We start from the raw sequence: 18,393 nt of genomic DNA, 5'->3' as shown, positions 1-18,393 counted from the left end.
TGACAGGAAGTCACTTATTGCCAAAGTTAATTTCTAAAACTACTTCACATGTAAAAAACAAAAATAAACTCTGCTGCCATAGTTTGTGAGGGGTAAACTTTTATTCACATTAAGGATTTGGATAGTGTAAGGTTTTGCACTAAGCTTCACAACACAACAAAGATACAATATGGACAGCAGCAGCGCAACTGTCCCTAATGCTTCTCTGCAAACAGACATAAATATATAGGGGATAAAGTACCCCCTCCTATACATTCTAAGGATACTGCAAGAAACCAATGAGTTCTATAACTACATAGAGGAATGAGGCCGGAGGCCGAGTTCTTTCATAAGGTTATGGAACTCTTAGGTGTCTTACAGTATCCCTACGATTTACGGCATGGGCTACTTTATCCCATATAATATATGGACACATCAACACCTTTCCCATAAACCACTTAAAAACTTGGTGTATAGCTCCTTCATATCAAAGAAAGAGTGTGTTTGCAAAAATGAAGAATAACAAGCATTTGTAATGCAATGGGTCTCGCGTTTACTTGAGTTAAAGCTATTAGCGTTGTAAATTCCTAGCCGGGCTTTTCTTGCCACATAAACTGAAAAGTAAAACAGTTTCACATAAGCGAACGAACGGCCACCATGAGCGCAAAGCAACCACACAAACGGGAACAGAGCTTCGCTGAAATGTATTGCTGAAATGAAATGTAACGTGGCGCTTTGAATCGGCTTGCTTATGTCAACTTTTTTACTTTTCATTTTCAATTTATGTGGCAAGAAAAGTCCAGTTAGGAATTTACAACTGCTCTAACTCGAGCAAACACGAGACCCACTGCATTGCAAATGCTTGTTTTTTTTTACTTAAAATTTAAGCACTGGCCCGGACCCCTCAGATCTCCAATGCCCCTCCGCACTGGCAGGCAGCATAGGCTGCATTTAATACTGGAGCCGCGAAGAGTTATAATGCATCCTGCCTTAGACATTCCCGATTCTTCTACACTGAATTCCCAGTACTGAATCTTTGAAATATTCACATACTTGAAACCAGCAGTTCCACTTGAAGTGTTCTCCCCTACCTACAGCTTGGGAGCCAAGCGCACCTTAGTGTCCGCTTTACCTCCCGCTCTATGGATGACGATAGGAAACTTGTAATATACTATGCATTATAGATTTCTTTTTTTATTTATAGGGCAATTCAGTTATTTTTATTGTTTATTGATGATCTGGGAATCCAATAAAATCCATATGAAAAATAAAACGCACAAGATAAAATGCAGTATGCTAAAACCATTAAAACTATGAAAAATTAAATCAATAAAACGTCTAGACACATTTAAAAAAGTTAAAAACGTGGTCTTGGCCATTTACTACCGTATAATAATGCAGAACATATAAATAAGACGTGTTTCAAATCCTAACATCCATGTTTACAAAAGTGACGTGCTCGGTGTATCATACTGTTTAGATGTTATGTCATTTAATGGAACAGTATTTAAATAAATGAATGCCCAGAGGTGTCGAACCCACTGACCCAAGTTCTGTGACACGTCTGACGCTCTGCAGCCTTGTTAAATGGTAGCTGTTTGGGTGCGTGGGAGGGTTTGTATTGCCATATGACGTGTGCCTGCATACCCTTGAGCAGGTTGTATGTTTTGTGTACTGTTTTGCCATTACAACGGAGAGCCTCTTGGCAGCATCACCACTCCCGCTGCATGAGGGTTCAAGAGAAAGTCACGGAATCTTTGTCCCAGTCAACAAAATAGACACAGAATTAGTTGACCTTTTATATAGCGCTTCATAACCCCGGCGGGCTGTCCAGGCACTTTCTATGGATGGTGGCATTAATTGTGAGATATCCACAGATGCTGTTGACCTCAGCTGTTACATGTGTTCAAAAACAATCAGTTGGAAATAATGCGATTACGGGCGCGTAGTTCACCCTAACTGGGGAATGTAATTTGTTTAAAGTTCTGGGTTCTGAGTTAATTTCCCTTTAGGTTTTTGTGCTCTCGTTGACGTGTACGATGAGTAATACTTCAGTTGTGAGATCACATCAATGTGAAGTCGTGTAAGTACTGGACTCATCTCCTGACCTTATGCCAGGCCCTGCATTTCGCCCCATGAATACACTGGATTCAAGCAGACTCTTGGGATGTGGACTGTCCTCCGGCAATGCATCCTTCATCCCCAAAAGCGACTGGCCTGTTCCAGGGTGGCTGTTCGGAGCGGCTACTGCTAGCAGCTAAATGCCCCAACGAAGAGCTGCGGCAGCTCCTTTCACTGAACAATGAGAGCTCAAGGCGCTAAGACTGCGGGACGGTAACGCCCTTACCGTGAGCGTAAAGGCACTCGCACAAGTGATAGTAAACTAATGTTGACGCCTTCCCTGAAAGACTGTCAAGACAAAGAGCTGAACTGTGACATTAACTGAGGAAAGAAAACCTGAGGTTACACATGCTGAAGCAAACCCTTCCGTAATTGCACGACAGAACAAGCATTTAGTATGCAATGGTGTCGTGTTTGCTCGAGTTAGCGTTGTAAATTACTGACTGGACTTTTATTGCCACACAGACTGAAAATAATAAAAGAAAGAGAGCGAGCTGGCCCTGGAAAAGCCCCCCTCTGTTTTTATTATGTTTGCAGACGGAGCTGGTGGGGAGGAGGGACTGAACAAGCACCCACACTGTTGAGGTGAAACAGGCAAATGCCAAAAAAAGTCCCTTACAGAAGAGATAAACAGGACATAGCGCAATTACACAGTACTTTGTGCTGCTCCCAAAGTGAAAAAAGGCAGGACAAAGAGGCAGAACTGACCACTAGCAAGCAAGGATTTTTTAAGGACACTGCAACTAACAAATCAAAACACTGGAACTCACTCTATTGTATACTTTAGTATACAGCAGGCTTAACGCTAACGATAGACCTAAAAATAGAACCTCTACTGCAAAAATAAACACATAAAAAACCTGTTAGATATTTGTTGCAACAAGATATTAAAAACAGTTCAATACAAGTACGTTTAAAAAAAAAAAAGCTGCAGTACCTCAGAAAATGGAGAAACATGCAGTAAGATTCTAACTTTTCTACAATTATCTAAGGAATGCAAAACATCATTCTGTTCTTTCTGCTTGTCACTGTAAGCTAGAAAAACAGTGCAGAAGAAAGGAAAGTAATGTTTCATTTTTTTGCTCTAAACAGCTGCTCCGTGACATGACCTGCATTTCACCTTGTCTGCTGCCTCTTGCAGCAGGCTTTCTGACATAAGGACTAGACTGCAATGACTTATTACAGTTGAGCTCTAACAACTCTAGCAACTGGGTGTGTCACAAGTCTCTAATTATAAAGATATTAGAGACAGCCATTTATACATGGATTGCAGAATCCTGTGTATTATACAAGAATTATGCACCTTCTTGAAAAAACATCCAAAAGAGAGTTGAGCAATGGACTTTGCTTCTTTTTTTCTCTGGACATGTTCTGGCACTTGGATATTGCCTATAAAGCTTCCCACGCCTTCCTCAAGACTATCGATATAGCACATCAACTGTTGTGAAACAGTACATAGTTCATTTGGCATGGTTTGAAAGAACATTCAATATATCCTTTGTTTTTTTCATAAAATGGGATAACAGAAGTGAAAAAACCCTTCTTCACAGAACAGGTACACCTTCGGCAGTAACAGTGCAAACTTCCCTCCTTTAGAGGAAAGGTATTGCTAAGACAGCAGCAGCAGACGGTTTGTTCATGTGAGGACAGGTACAGATTGGACAGCAGCAGTGCAAACTGTGATTCCTTGCAGAACAGGAACAACATGGTAATAGGAAAGCAAGCTTCCATCTCTCAGACTGCAGCAAGTGCAATATCACATTCCCCACAGATCAAATCCTGTATGGCAGACTAGAATAAGCTTTCATGGCTCACAGAAAATCTACATTTAAGTTATGATTGAGATGTAGGTTACAGACTGCTCTTTAGAGTGCTCAACTCGGAGGAATGTGTAGGATGAGAAGTGAGTTCTGATGCCATTCTCACTTAGGTGGTTTTCATGGCAGAATTTTGTAAAAAACTGCTGCTGTCAAAGACCTGCTGTTTATGTTGATTCTTTGATGTACACATATTGAGAAGTAATCGTTCTCTAGTAGGTCATTAGTTGTAGCACCCCAGCCATAGCATAACTAACAATTTCCAGTCTCTTTTTAAAAGTTTTGAATGCGCTCTCAGCAGGCGCTGTGCACAATCAGCCTCAGTACTGCACTTGTTCAAAATGTTGAGGGCCGCCACTGACCAGCTGAATTCTTACGCACTTTTATTGAGAGCTTTGATTCCTGCTGTATGCAGGTTTGTCACCTTTCTTAGAGCAAAATACCGCCCATCTGTTCACGTTTTAAGATCTGCAAAAGCCTGCACATTATACTTATCCTTAAGTAGGACTTTATGTGAAATAGTCTGTATTAATAATTAATTGTTAACAAGGCCTTACTGTCTTTGTTTTGTTATCAGTCAGAGGTCCTTAAGGCAGCTGTAGAGCACATTTCAAAGTGTTTTCTTTGTACATTTACTGTTTAAAGTGTGTACTAATATGTAGAAAAAATACCAGCTTTATCTGTTTTTCCTAATTTTTCTACCAGCAGGAACATCAAAAAACTGGCATAAAATTTGGTGAAGCAGGGTCACCAACACACGGTGCAGGACTTCTTGTTCCAAGGTCCATAACTTTCACACTGCATCACGTTTTAGTGAGTGTACTGTGAGACTGGGGACCTCATTACGAGTTTGGCAGTCCGTGGCACTCGGTCCTCCGCCAACAAGGGCGGTCCGAACGCCACATTATGACCGTGGTGGAGCTGCCACAGGCCGACCGCCGGCACCACCAGGTTGCCACCAGCCTACGGCCTGGCAGTGCTGGCGGTCTTAATCCGCCAGGGCAGCCTCAGGATTACGACCCGCGTTTCCGCCAGCCTTTGCATGGCGGTCCCACCGCAATGCAAAGTCTGGCGGAAAGGGGGTGCCGGAGGCCCCCTGGGGGGCCCCTGTACTGCCCATGCACTTGGCATGGACAGTGCAGGGATCCCCATGGACTGCTCTGTCGTGCCTTTCACTGCCCGAATTACGGGCAGTGAAAAGCACGATAGGGTCTGTCACGCCCGACGTACCGCAACATTGCCGCTGGCTCTATTATGAGCCGGTGTCAGTGTTGTGGTATGTTTTCTGCTATTTCCAACCTGCCAGCCCAGCAGGAAACTCGTAGTAGGTACCGCGGAGGGACGGCCACATATACGGTCATCCCGACGCAGGACTTTGGCGGGCGGTGGAGATAATGAGGGCCTCGGTGTTCTCTCCTCCTTCCATCTTGCTCATTCCACATCAACAGGGGTGTGAATAGTTCCAATGGTGAGCATTAGGGAGTACTCTGACTAGAGATATGCCACTGTGTTGTTGAACCTGCTCAGACTTTAATGATAGTTCACAGAAGCGTATTTTGGCAGTGTGATAAAGTGAGGATTAAACAGCAAGTCTCCTAGTGCCATTGCTAAACCTTTACTGCTGTACCATATCTAGCAGTGGAGGTTCAGTGTTTGTTTCTGCACAACTCAGTGAACTGCACATTTTGTTTGGGGGTCTTTCCTAAGAACTTTTTTTATAGCAATTGTTATCCTAGAGCCTATTTTAAGCATTCCCAATGTTTAAAAATAAGAAATTCAAGGCATAGTGATATTGTGAAGCCTAAGGTTCTAGTCTATTCCAATTCAATAATCAAGTTACTTCTGTTTGTAACCTTGGCTGGCCAAAGAAAGCGATAGCAAGGCAAGCAAAGAAGCCTTACTCCAGTGTGTAGCAAAGGGATAGCAACTCATAGACAGCATAAGACAGTATTGCCAAACCAGTATCTCTTCTAGAGACTAGGGCTTAATTTAGAAGGCAGTATGGAGTGAAACCCTCAAAATAACTCCACGATTTACAGTCCACGCGATTGACGTGTTTCACTCTGCCTACATCTGTTGGAGGAAAATCTGTCAATAAAGTAAGACAGAAAGTTTTACACAATAATATGGTTTTAATCTATTGATCAATTGGGAACATCAGCCAGTCTCAAAAAGAGACGAAATTCTGAAGTTATCTTTTTCAGCACATCCATTTATTAGGCTTAGTCGGATTCACTACTTACATAGGTTTTAACACTATCCTTCACCTGAAATGTTTGTAGTGGCGTTTGTGATTTTATATTTGTGTATATATCTATATAACATATTCCTATTATTTCCCTACATCACATCTAATACCTTCCCTCAGTGACCCTGTCTCTGCAGACATTTATGCTGCCCTCTGTCACACCACACACCCTACCTTTTGGCCCCCTTGAAAAATTTACCGGCAATACATGTCAAACTACTCAATTCAGGCTAGAGAGACTCAATTTTAAAAGTCAAAAATAACTTTATTTGAGCTGCCTAAAATTGCCTCAGTCTCAGTGTTAGTTAATGGGGAAACTAAATCCCCAGGATTTTGTTTTCACCACCTCTCTTTCCTGTTACAAAATGTTGACATCTATTACCCATGCTAAGATGTCAGGAACAGTGCTCCCTTAACTGTGCTCAGACACAGGCACAATTAAGGCAATCCATAGAGAAAAAGCAACAGTGTACTATACCGAGATTTTAACTTTGGCCTTTGGCTTCAGTATTCACCAGTGAGTCTGTGCTTCTTTTCTCGCAAAAGCAGTGGCTAATTTGTAAATAAAAACGTGCCAGTGCTCAGATCTCTCCTCTGAAACATGCGGCTGTTGCATTTAAATGTGCGAGCACAGAATACTGAGGCAGCGTAATCCTAGAGCCATCTCGGGCATCTTTAATCCATTTACAGCCACTCCCTGCCCTTAGGCTAACTCTTGCACCTTTCTCCCTTTGTGACATTTTCCCGTCTTGCTGTCCCCCGTCTTTCCCATGTGTCTTTTGCTCGCAGTAAGTGCCTGATGCAGAAAAATAAGGGCCAGCCCTCAAAAATAGGTGCCGGTGCCCTCCACCGGCTCAAATTAAGCACTTCGCAAACGGAGCTGTAGCGTGTAGTTGCAAACACTTCTCCACGTGTGCTGTAATTGGTTACTTTTTTTCTATTCCAACTCCAGCTCTAAAAAGATTGGAGAGAAACCGGCTTTCATATACACTAATGCATGTAGAATCCGACAGAAGTTGGGTGAGGGCAGCTTAGCCTCGGTAGCCCTCTTTACAGTGCAAGAAAGAAAAGGCGAAATATAAAATGTTCTGTGGAATGATTCGAATCTTTTAACGTGTACCTCGTATTATAAACCAGCTTATGCGCAAAACTCCTGTACATGCTACTTGATCAGTGTCTCCTACGGCGCGGACTATGCGCATGCCCAGGATATCAGTGTGTTTTATTTGAGCGTGTGCGGCAACAGACATGATTTATCACCCTGCCAGTGGCGCCAGGCACAGGAAAGGGAGCTGTGGGTCTGAGGTTGCACCTCGCATGCTGATCAGTTGTAGCGCCAAGTGTGATCGTCAGATACGATCCCGGGAGAAACATGTATCCACAGGATCCAAAAAAGGCGAGTGCACGAGCCGGGAATGTTCAGAATATTTGTGTTTGTGTAGAACTGTCGCATCCGTATGCAGAAGCTCTCAGTCTACCAATTCTGGAATTTGAACACTTGAAAGTTTCATAAATATACATGGTTTTACCACAATTTTAAGATGTGTATCTAAAAAGTGGAAAGCGTTTGCTTGTTTCCAATGACCAAAGTTCACATTGCTAATTGTACATGCGCATTTGCCTGATTTTGTATGTTCTTCCATGAAAGCCACGTGTAGGCACACAAGGTCAGACACACTGTATCGTCTTCTTCACAACCCCAACACAGCACTCAACATCAGGAGGCACAACAGTACCAGTTATCAACTATTTACAGTTATCCAGCTATGGGCTAAAAAGGTGACTGTTTTTGATACTTGTATAGCGCGAGGCCAGCCGAATGGCAGCGGGGGGCTGTAAAGAGTGAAAGGCAAAAATACAGTCAATGTTTTAGTGAAGGGTGGCTGGTTACTGACAGAGAGTATGCAGTGTCAAGGGAACTGGCTGAGGGATATCCATTCTGCTTAGGGTTACCACCTAACCAGTATTTGATCGGCCTGCCAGTACTTATATGTCTGTTAGGGAAAGAATATCCTGTGCCTGGTAAATTGGTAAGTACCCATACCCTGAGTGCCTAACTTTATGTGAACTTGGTATCTTTATTTTGTGTTTGACCCTGGTGTAATACTAATCGAGCGTGTGCGCAGAGGCCTATGCCTGACCCTGATAATATTAGGTCCAGAATGTGTTCAGTATCCTGCAGGAGGGCACCATGCTTACCCTTACAGTGGGAATATGATGACTTTCTTGCCCTGGTTCATCACATAAAGAGGTGGTGGTAGCATAACATGTTTTGTGTATCAGTAGTATGACCCGACCTTTTTCTAGGAGAGGCAAGACCATTGGCTTCTTTCATGGACATTTCTGCATTACGTGAACCCCAAACGTGCTCTGACATTCCATGTGTGAGCCTAGTGCATGTGTGTGCAATGAGTGTGTAACATACGTATGACATTATAACTTGTTTTTTTGTGAGAGTCAGAGTAGTAGGACAAGTGGTCCATTTTGAATGTCCCTGGTTTACATGGTTCATTATGGAGGCTGCACATGGCATCCCCAGACAGTTGAACTATATTGCTTGTGGTTGGGGGATATAGATCCATACACCGAAATGAGGAAGCTAGAGACACAGGTACCTTTAGAAATTCAGTGAAGACCTTATTAGCAAAAGGCTGTTGATTAGTTTATCCTGAGCACTGCTATTTGGGAGGGGTGAGAGATGGAACCTACCTTCTGTTGTTCAAGGTAAGAATGTTTCTAGGCAGACCTGCCTTTTTGTCTAGCCTTATTTGCTGCTTTAGGAAGGCGAATGACAGCCATGTGCATAGATCTCACACTCCATTGTGGCCTTGTTTTGGATATTTCTTCTTAGTGCCGGCCCATGGCACAGACTGTGAGGGACAGCCCGAAAATTACATTTGATAGAGAACCACCCCAAATCATATCTGAAGCCTTAGAAAAAACTAGATCCTCTGTCTGAAAAATGTGTATAAAAGTGGGATCCAAACCGCTTATTATGTCCAAATCCCATTTTCCTCATGAACAAGGAATAGAGTGCTTGAAGGACTTCCCTGTGACCAGGGCTGGTGTCCGCATGACAGGCAGTCTCCAACAGGTGAGGGGACATCACCTCAAGTTTTCATTTCTGTCTGCTGTAGAAGCTGATGGTCTGTTCTTGTGCCTAGAAGTTTGTCTGCCTGCTGAGAGAGGGGAGAAGAATGCCTTGCCCTGCATGAGGACACACTGTCCAGGGGGAGGATCTCAGCATTTTACAGCATGTAGAACACCCAGAGAGTGAAGCTAGGAGGGACCTGTGGTCTGAGGTGGTCCATAGGTTCTCTGAGTAGTTCCCCTGTAAACCGCGCCAATACTTTGCAAATACTAACACCACCTTGTCATCTGGCAGCCCTCTGGAGAAAAGGATCTACATCCCTGCTGAAGTGAGGCTCAATTGGTCTGGAAGGCTGTAACTGCTGAAGGCACATCACTGCTGACAAATTGGCCCAGATACTGGTGCACCCGTCTGGCTGGGTACGGGTCAACACTCGTACATCCAACTAATTCACAGGACCTGCTGCTTTGACTTGTCCATCAATTCCTGTTCCAAGGGTAGGTTACGGCTGAAGCTCCCACAATGAGAAACTCCACTGTGAAGAACGGGTAAGCTAACTGCACCTGTTGACCATTAAAGCAGCAACAACCACCAAGCAGGTCAAGCAGTAAGGCGGTGCTTACCCTGCAGTAAAACAAGGGACTAAAAATGCATTGAGGAATCTGGCGTGACGTCTAAAGACTGTTAGCCTGGGGTGAGAACTGTTGAACTGAGTTGCACATCAAACCTTTTGGTAAATAGGTGTGACATATAGAGCTATGCTTAATTAATGCCACTGCCTCCATCGTCCTGGAGGAAAGTAGGATGATACTAGACCTGGGGAGAGGATGTGGATGGGGTTGTAGCACCAGATCTTAACTGAGATCACAATCCTGTATTTGCAGTTTGTATAGTATTCTATTTTGCTAAGAGATTATCATATTTTATAAAAAGATAATAAGCACTGGGCTGGTCTATACAATATTGTGTCTGTTGGTTGACTATTGAGTTCTGAGCTCCTGGCTCCCAAAATACCTCCCTGAGAAGCTTTTGGCTGCTTGCCCTCGCCATTCTGATAGTCTGATTTAATAAAGGATGTACTTGGCACAGTTTGGAAAGCCATAGTAGACCGGGCCGCAAGACCTCACTGGCAAAACTTATCCACCACAGTAGAGGCCCAGTAGCCCCTGTCTGCCATGTGATTCCCGAATGTGGTCTCACAGCGTCTATGTCAGTAAAAACATTGGAGGAATCAGTAAAACGTGGCATTCTTCTCCTTTGAAATATAATTTTGAAACAACAAACAGTAGAAGAAATTCCTCATTTGAAGCCAATGACAACAGAATGTGTGAATTTAATGGAATGATAACAAAATCAAAGTAAATATTGAAAGAATAAAATAACATAAAAACCTCAAAAAAGTAGACACTTGGTTTAGAAAAACAGTGGAGCATAACTCTAAAGTGTCCAAAGCAGCTTTTTCTATCATCTGAAGAGGTCATCCCTGTGGTAGGGTTGCTTCCTGATGCATTTATTGCTCTCAAATACTGTTTACTCGGCAGAGCACGATAAAGAGTTCTGTTAGGCCTGACATCCTTGGTGTGGTACTCCCCCAGACTTTTTCTTTCAGTCCACTGTTTCTCCTGAACTTGTTTTGTTGCATTAGGGCTCTATGTACTTTTACACCTGCACTTTTACCCCAGCTAACAAGTGGTAAAGTGTTTGTGCTGTCCCTTTCAAACATGGTAAAATTGTTGAACACCTAATTGTTGCATTTAATTTACTTATAAGTTCCTAGTAAATAGTACTATATATACCAAGAGCCTATAAATTACATGCTACTAGTGGACTTCAGCACTCATTGTGCTATCCACTAAAGTAGCACCGAAAAAAATATCTCAGGCCTGCAACTACAGCCGTTAGTGCAGTTTTGAACTGCTATTTTGACCTGGCAAAATTAACCATTTGCCTGGCCTAAACCTTTCTTTTTAATACTTAAGTTACCTCTCAAGTAGGCTCAAAGGACCAAGTGCATGGTATTTAACAAGTAGGACATGAACACTCACATTTTGACCTGGCCGGTAACCACTCCTAAAGTCATTTTTCACTACTGTAAGACTGTCTATCCCATAGACTAACCAAGGGCCTTATTACATTTGATAAGTGATAAATTCAGTTTGGGAACAGTTAGGGAAATGTTTCCTCCACTCAAATGAATTGTAATCTAAAATGCTCTCAAATGGTCAACTCAAATTTTAAGTTACTATTCTGAAAATGCCACTTTTAAAGAGTTGTCATTTTTTTCCTAAATCAAATGTGCCTCTCTGCCATTGCTCAGAGTCACATGAATGTAAATGGCTCTCCTTCTGTGTTTTGTGTATACCTTTCAGTGATGGGGACAAGAGGGCCTTAGGTGTGGAGCAGGGTGTTTCTCTCTTGAGCAGGATGTCTTGGGGGATGTACTCAGCCTTTCGTGAGCTTCAAAGGGTAGCCTCAGGGCTTGCCCACCACCTTCCTGACTTCTAAGGGCTGCCTGCCCTGCCACTGACAAATACAGCTCATGTCTAGGCCTGCTGGCACTTTGTTACCCTAGACAGTTGTGAGTCAAACCCAGGAAAAGGTTAGCCAAAGTGGGCAACCTCCGCCCACATGCTGACACTGGGGATAAAAGTGGCACCTTCAGAACCTATCTTTGGAACATTCCTACCCAGGCTTCCCAAAAGTGACTCCAAGGCTCATTTGGCTGACCCCTTATTTGCGTAACATGGACACAACAAGCTTCCAAAGACCTCCCTGCAACTGCCCAGATGTATAGCACCAACTGGACCTGACTGATAACTGCTGCTGGCTTGTAGTGGAGTGAGTCCTGATCTACAGGAGTCTTGGACCTTTGGCAGGCATGAATGTAATGCTTCTGAACTCAAGGCAGGGATACAGAAGTTTTTGGCTTCTCGCAATCATGAAGCGGCCTCTTTGCACTAAGAAATCACCGCCCACGATGACTGATAACGCAAAAATCCAGTGGAACTTCCATTTAACACCTACAGTAACCGTCCTCAATGACCACCAAAGTGAAAATGTATCCAGACCTGCACTTCGCACCAACAATGACGTCCAAAGCAAGCAGGTCGAATCTTATTTCTTCAGACAGCAGGGCAGTCATAGCTCCAGAGACAACTAGCTCTACATACTACAACAACGACCGTCTGTGACAGCCAAACTACTCCTGGAGCCAAAAACGCCCTCCTTGCGGTCCCTGCCTTCATGAACAGTACCTCCTTGCTTGGACATGAGAAGGTAAATCTTCAGTGGAGTGAACCTGGTGCCTTTACCTGACCTACACTCCATCGCAGTCAGTCTGAACGCATGACTTTACCACGGATAACCACGAGCGGCTCTTTGAGCTTTGTGGCACTATTTTTTCCTAAAAGTTTAAAAACTGATATCTCCAATTCTACAGATTGGATTTTTGTAATGTTGGTGTCATTAGATCATGGTCAAAATAAGCTTTTATTTTACTACTACTTCTCTTCCCTGGGTACACACGTACTTTCCTCTCTTCTCACAGTCAATCCTCTTTTCAAAATAATATGTTTTATATTTTCTAATGCTTGTGCACCTCAACAGTGGCATAAATCAAATTATACTCTTGAAATACTATTACCTTGGGAACCTTCTGGAGAATATATGCATCAGCTTTTGTAAAACTGAGGCCAATCCAAAAGGCAATCTCACATATCTGTAAGTGCTATCAGTCAGTAGTCACAAAAATTGTAAATAATCAGGAGTCACAGTCTACCTAAACCTGGTGATAAGCTGCCTGTAAATCAATGGTAAAAAAACATGCAGAGCCACATTTGGCTATTGAGTTCAGTATCTTGGGGAAGGAGGGTAATCAATGTGGATGTTCAGCTGTAAAGGTCATAAATAAGCACAGAGGCATAACTCACCCGATTTATTCTTGGCAGCCACTATTGTGGGGACCCATAGGATTTACTCCTGGGGAGAACGTAGCGGAAGCTACTGCTAAGTCAGGCAGTCTGGCAATGCATCTTGGGCAGACAGATGAACAGGTTGGTCCCAGCCTTCTCTTGGGTTCTCAGACCAGCTTTTATCCAAAAATGTTCTAAGTCCCAAGTTTGGGATTTTGCCTATCTGGGTACCTTTTACACCACCACCAAGGGTCCAAAACTGGAGGGGTACCAGTTGGGGGGTTAAGACTCATTCAAGGTGAGCTGGGGTTAGAGCCTTTTCTGTTCCTGAGGCTCTGATCATGAGGCCAGCCAACTAGCCCCCGGACTCCCTCTGGTAGTCCTGGATCAAGTGATGAAAAGGGCTCAAACAGCAGGTTAGGCCTCTGACGGTTTATGGCAGGCTCCAGGCAGCGAAACAGTCCTTCCTGGTGTGGCAAAACAGCCTTGTGAAGTACATAGCAGGCCACTGTAGCAGCAGTCCTCTGAGAGTCCTTTCACAGATCCAGAGAGTGAACGGAAGACTGGGTCTGAGGGTCCTGTTTATAGGTTGAGCATAGCAGCATGTAAGCACTCCATTTCCAACGCCTTGGTATCTATGTGGGCTTTGAACCACACCCACCTCACACCCATCACTTTCACTAGTTCGTGGGCTTGCCTTTAAAAAATCCTGTTATCATTGGTGAATGCTTTACATTTGTCGCTCCTTGGGGCGTTTTTGTTACTGCCTTGGGAACCGACCCTGGTACATGGGTAATTGCACGTTTGCCGATATGTTTGACTGCGTGCAAAGTTATTTTCCTTTTGTGTGTCTCCTTCGCGCTCACTCTCATGGCGGCCGTGGCGCTTTGAATTGGTTCGCTCATATCAACTGTTTTACTTTTCATTTTTCACTTTGTGTGTCTCCTTTGCACTCACGCTAATGGAGGCTGTGGCGCTTTGAATCAGCTTGCTTATGTCAACTTATTTACTTTTTTTTGTACACAGCAAATAAATGAAATTCTTAATATGTGTATATTTCAGCAAAGAAGCATTGTTTCCCTATCAAGGAATGCTTACGGCCCACAATCGAAAACTGTCCTGTTAGATTAATGTTACCTCCTGAAAATATACTTTTTTGATGAAGCATTGAATTGCCATTGTGGAACTGGCATGTGTTTTATTTCATCTGAATAATAAAAGAGTCAGTTTGCGAATACAACAAAAACAGCAGATTCACACTTTCTAGCTTTCTTCTGTAAATTTGAAACAGGTATTAAAAATGTTGAAAGCTTTCGGTGGTCTTGATGATTCTGTGGCAGATGGGGGTCAGGCTTCCTTGGGATTATTTGAGAGGCAGCTGTGTTTGAGTATAAAGTTAACATATATGGAAACCAGGAGATCTAGATTCCGAACCCCCACCTTCTCCACATTATCAAAATGTTTGATCTTGAGCTAAACTTATTTTTCCCCCGTTGCTGGTTTTGCTTGTGTGCTAATATTTTGAAAGTGTTTGCATGGAATTCAGTTTGTGATGTGCAATATTTATCTATTCATTCACAGTGATTTTTCTGATTTCTGCACAAAATTATGTTGCTTGTAAGTATCAAGTGGCAATATGCAACAGGAATGGTTATAGGTTTTGATCTGCACTTAACACATAAGTATCGGTAGAACATCCTTCGAGGTATTGTTTTGCACTTTGGAAATTGTAGAACACCACATATATATTCCCTTTTGTAACTGTGGTACAGTTTGACCAAATTCCCTTTTTGGACAACCATCTCGTCATACACAGTCAAAAATGCCCTTTGCATCTGTGCAAATGAGTAATAGTGCGGGGTGCTTCCTTTATTCTTGGTGCTCGCAAAAATGTTCATACCAACCCCACACAGCAGGAGGCCAAGGTGCCATAGTTGGGCGATGTCAACCAATCTTGGTTTCAAAGCAGGGACCCACCCTGCAGCCCATCAGGAACATTTTGGTGGCAGAATGTTTAGTCTGGCCATGTTTACCCAACACTACTACACCCTGGCCTTGCCCCTTCTTCATCCAATTTCCTCCTGGGACCAGTTATGTTGGTCCCACCCTTGCTCCCAGCTTCTCATCTCTGGTTTCTGACTAATGCGTGGAGACACCAGTTTTGTTTCAGGAGGCCTCAAGTAAGTACATAGTTTATTAGACCAAAGGCATAAGCGCTTTGACTTGTTGTAAGTATTGTGGGCTTTTAATCACACCCAGATCATGCTTATCACTTTCATTCGCTCCTGTCCTTCCCTTTCCAAAATCACTTGATGTCATTGGTAAATGCTTTACGTTTGTCCTGCTTTAGGGCTGTTTTTTCCATGCCTGGCTGACTGCCCCTGTTACATGGAGTACTCCACGATTGCCAATATATCTCAACGTGGGTGAACTATTTTTTCTTTTGTCTCTCCTCTTAGTGCTGCACGGCGGCCATGGCGCTCTCAGCGCAAACAGGCACAACAGTGTGAACTCGATCAGAGGTATTTGAGTGAAGGTCACATTGTTCACAGTTACCCAATCAATGTACTTTCTTGTGGCTCTCCCCATAAAACACTTTAAGTTGGTAAATGCTTTAGTAAAAAAGAAATTCTGTAAGCGAAAGCGACTCTCCCGGCACAGCGGGAGAGCCGATACTACAATATTCACTGCCCTTGGAAAACTTGCCCCATAATGCTTTGCAGGGCATTGCTTTTACAAAACATTTTTACTCATAACTCAGCCTGTGGTGGTCCTAGGACAATGGACCACCACCAAAACGTTCAGCATAACACTTTTATCTCGGTTATCTCTGGGTCCCCACACTAGGTTAGTAGACACCCCAAAATACTAACCACTCCCACCATTCAGTGTCTTTTTAAGCGCTCTCATGGCTGGAACTTTTGTTTTATGAGGGGGAATAGCTTGTGTTTTAAGGGCTTTATTTGTAATATAATTGCTGTATGCCTGCTATTCCTGAAAATGTCTAATGCACTACTCTCTCTAGGGACTATATATATGGTTACACTGCATCACTTTCTACCATTTTCTTTTTGTGTTGTTATGCTTTCTAGGGGCTTACTATATAGTTACATGACCATGCTTCTTACAAATGCTATTTTCATTGTGGTGTTCTCTAGGGGCTGTTCTAAGCATTCCACTCATATCAACACACTAAAATATTTGTGACATGGACACTTGCCCCATAATGCTTTGCAGGGCATTACTTTTACAAAATATTCGTACTCATGACTCAGCCTGTGGTGGTCCTAGGACAATGGGACCACCTTCAAAACATTGACCAAAATGTGCTATTTCTGTCTGCATCATCTCAGAATTCCCACACTATGTTAGTGTGGACTCCAAAATAGTAACCCCTACCACTATGCATTATCGTTTTCAGCTCTTTTATGGCTTGAGCTGAAAATTTGGTTTTATAGCTGGGAGAAGTTATGTTTTATGGGCTTGTTGGGGCCATTCTGAGCATTGCTGTCAACACACTATAATATTTGCAGCACAATACTCGCCCCAATAATGCTTTGCAGGGCATTACTTTGACAAAACATAACTGAGCCTGTGGTGGTCCTAGGACAATGGAACCACCTTCAAAATGCTCTTTCTGTCTACATCATCTCTGGGTTTCCACACTAGGTTAGTAGGGGGCCCAAAATAACAACACTTCCTGCCATTCAGTGGCTTTTAATCTTTCTCATGGCTAGAACTTTTGTTTTACAGCTGGGAGAAGTGTTGTTTTAAAAGCCTTGCTTGTAATATAATTGCTGTGGGCCTGCTAGCCCTAAAAATGCCCCATAGTGGCTGAGTATATTATTTCACTGCATTACTTTCTTCTGATTTTTTTTTTTCATGGGGTTATGCCCTTTAGGGTCTAACAATATGGTTACATGGCCATGTTTTTTACAAGTAATATTTTTTATGGCCCCCAAGGGACTGTTTTGAGCATTACAGTCTAATGCCAAAAGTTTATTTCTGATAAAGGTTTATATAATAATTGTATATGTTTTAATAATCTCTCCTTTTCACAATTATGACCATGATTCTGGCCAACTTAACATCCTTACTAAACTCTAACTGTTTGAATATTCTTGATATATTTGGGTGACCCTTCTAGTTTATTACTCCTCTGTGGCTGTCTTGTGTCCTTTTTGGGTAATTGTGTTAGCCAACCAGCAACGCTGATGGTGGGGTGGTGAAAGTGATATTCTATTGCAATTAGCATGGCAGATTTAAATTATGATGCTAATATTTTTTGCTGCAGATAGAGGAAGAAGGTGAATGGAAGTGCTTCCGTTATATGCAGGACCACTGGAATTATATGGCATGAAAAGACAAAATCATGAGGCAGGAGTGACCAATTTATGTGGCATGAAAAATCCAGTTATTCATTTACAATGCCAATAGCTCTAACTCAAGCAAATGTGAGACCTATTGCATTGCAAATGCGTGTTATACCTGGTGCCTTCTATAAAACAGAAGTTTCTAGAGAATTCCCTTTGAAGTGCTTGAAATTTCCTGACTCCTTTGCCCTAGCTCCGAGCTGGCTGTTTGAACAGTGCAGGGGTAACAAGTAATTTGTCTGATGACAATGCACAGTCTATTCAGTTGCAAGTGGGGCTGTTTCCACCACCGCCCCATCTTGCTAGTTGATGGCCTATCCGGGCACATCATATCCCTCTTTTGTGTGGCTGTCTGGGAAGAATAAACAAAGTCCAACTGCCAACTTCACCCAGTCATGTGACCTAGGAACATGCTGTAGGTACCAAATAGCTAGGGCAGGAAAATGACAACTTTCTAAAAGTCGCATTTTCAAGATTGTAGTGTAAAATCCAACTTTTCCATTAAAGAGGGCTTTTAATTCAAATTTCTCCATTAAGTGTCTACCTATTCCCAAAGCTTAGCACTTATTAAATGTGATAAGACAAACCAAATGTTATCCTATGGGAGAGGTAGGCCTCACAGTAGAGAAAAAAAAATGTAGGAGTTTTTCACTACCAGGACACGTAAAACGTAAAAGCGCATGTCAGACCTTTCAATAACAATCAATGCCTTCTGCCATATGGGCTGCCTAGGGCCTACCTTATGGGTGACCTATATGTAATAGAAAGAGATTTTAAGGCTTGGCAGGGAGTTTATTATGCCAAGTCAAATTAACAGTTTAAAACAGCATTCATGTTGCAATGGCAGACTTAG

General features: G+C 42.8%; 1 protein-coding gene across 2 annotated transcripts in view; it reads left to right on the top strand.

Annotated features, from left to right (window-relative positions):
• Positions 1 to 7,382: 7,382 nt before the first annotated feature.
• The window catches only part of LOC138300145 (zinc finger protein 615-like), a 97,733-nt gene continuing 86,722 nt past the window's right edge, over positions 7,383 to 18,393 (top strand). Inside the window, exon 1 of one of the 2 annotated variants that reach the window (XM_069239093.1) lies at positions 7,383 to 7,561. In XM_069239093.1, coding sequence (XP_069095194.1) covers positions 7,538 to 7,561 — 24 coding nt within the window. In that variant the 5' untranslated portion in view covers positions 7,383 to 7,537. The remainder of the gene's footprint in view (positions 7,562 to 18,393) is intronic. The other variant, XM_069239094.1, reaches the window with a different exon arrangement.

The sequence above is a fragment of the Pleurodeles waltl genome, chromosome 6 (assembly GCF_031143425.1).
Source record: "Pleurodeles waltl isolate 20211129_DDA chromosome 6, aPleWal1.hap1.20221129, whole genome shotgun sequence".
Taxonomy (NCBI): domain Eukaryota; kingdom Metazoa; phylum Chordata; class Amphibia; order Caudata; family Salamandridae; genus Pleurodeles; species Pleurodeles waltl.
The sequence above is the reverse complement of the archived record's forward strand: the minus strand, read 5'-3'. Positions and strand labels throughout refer to the sequence as shown.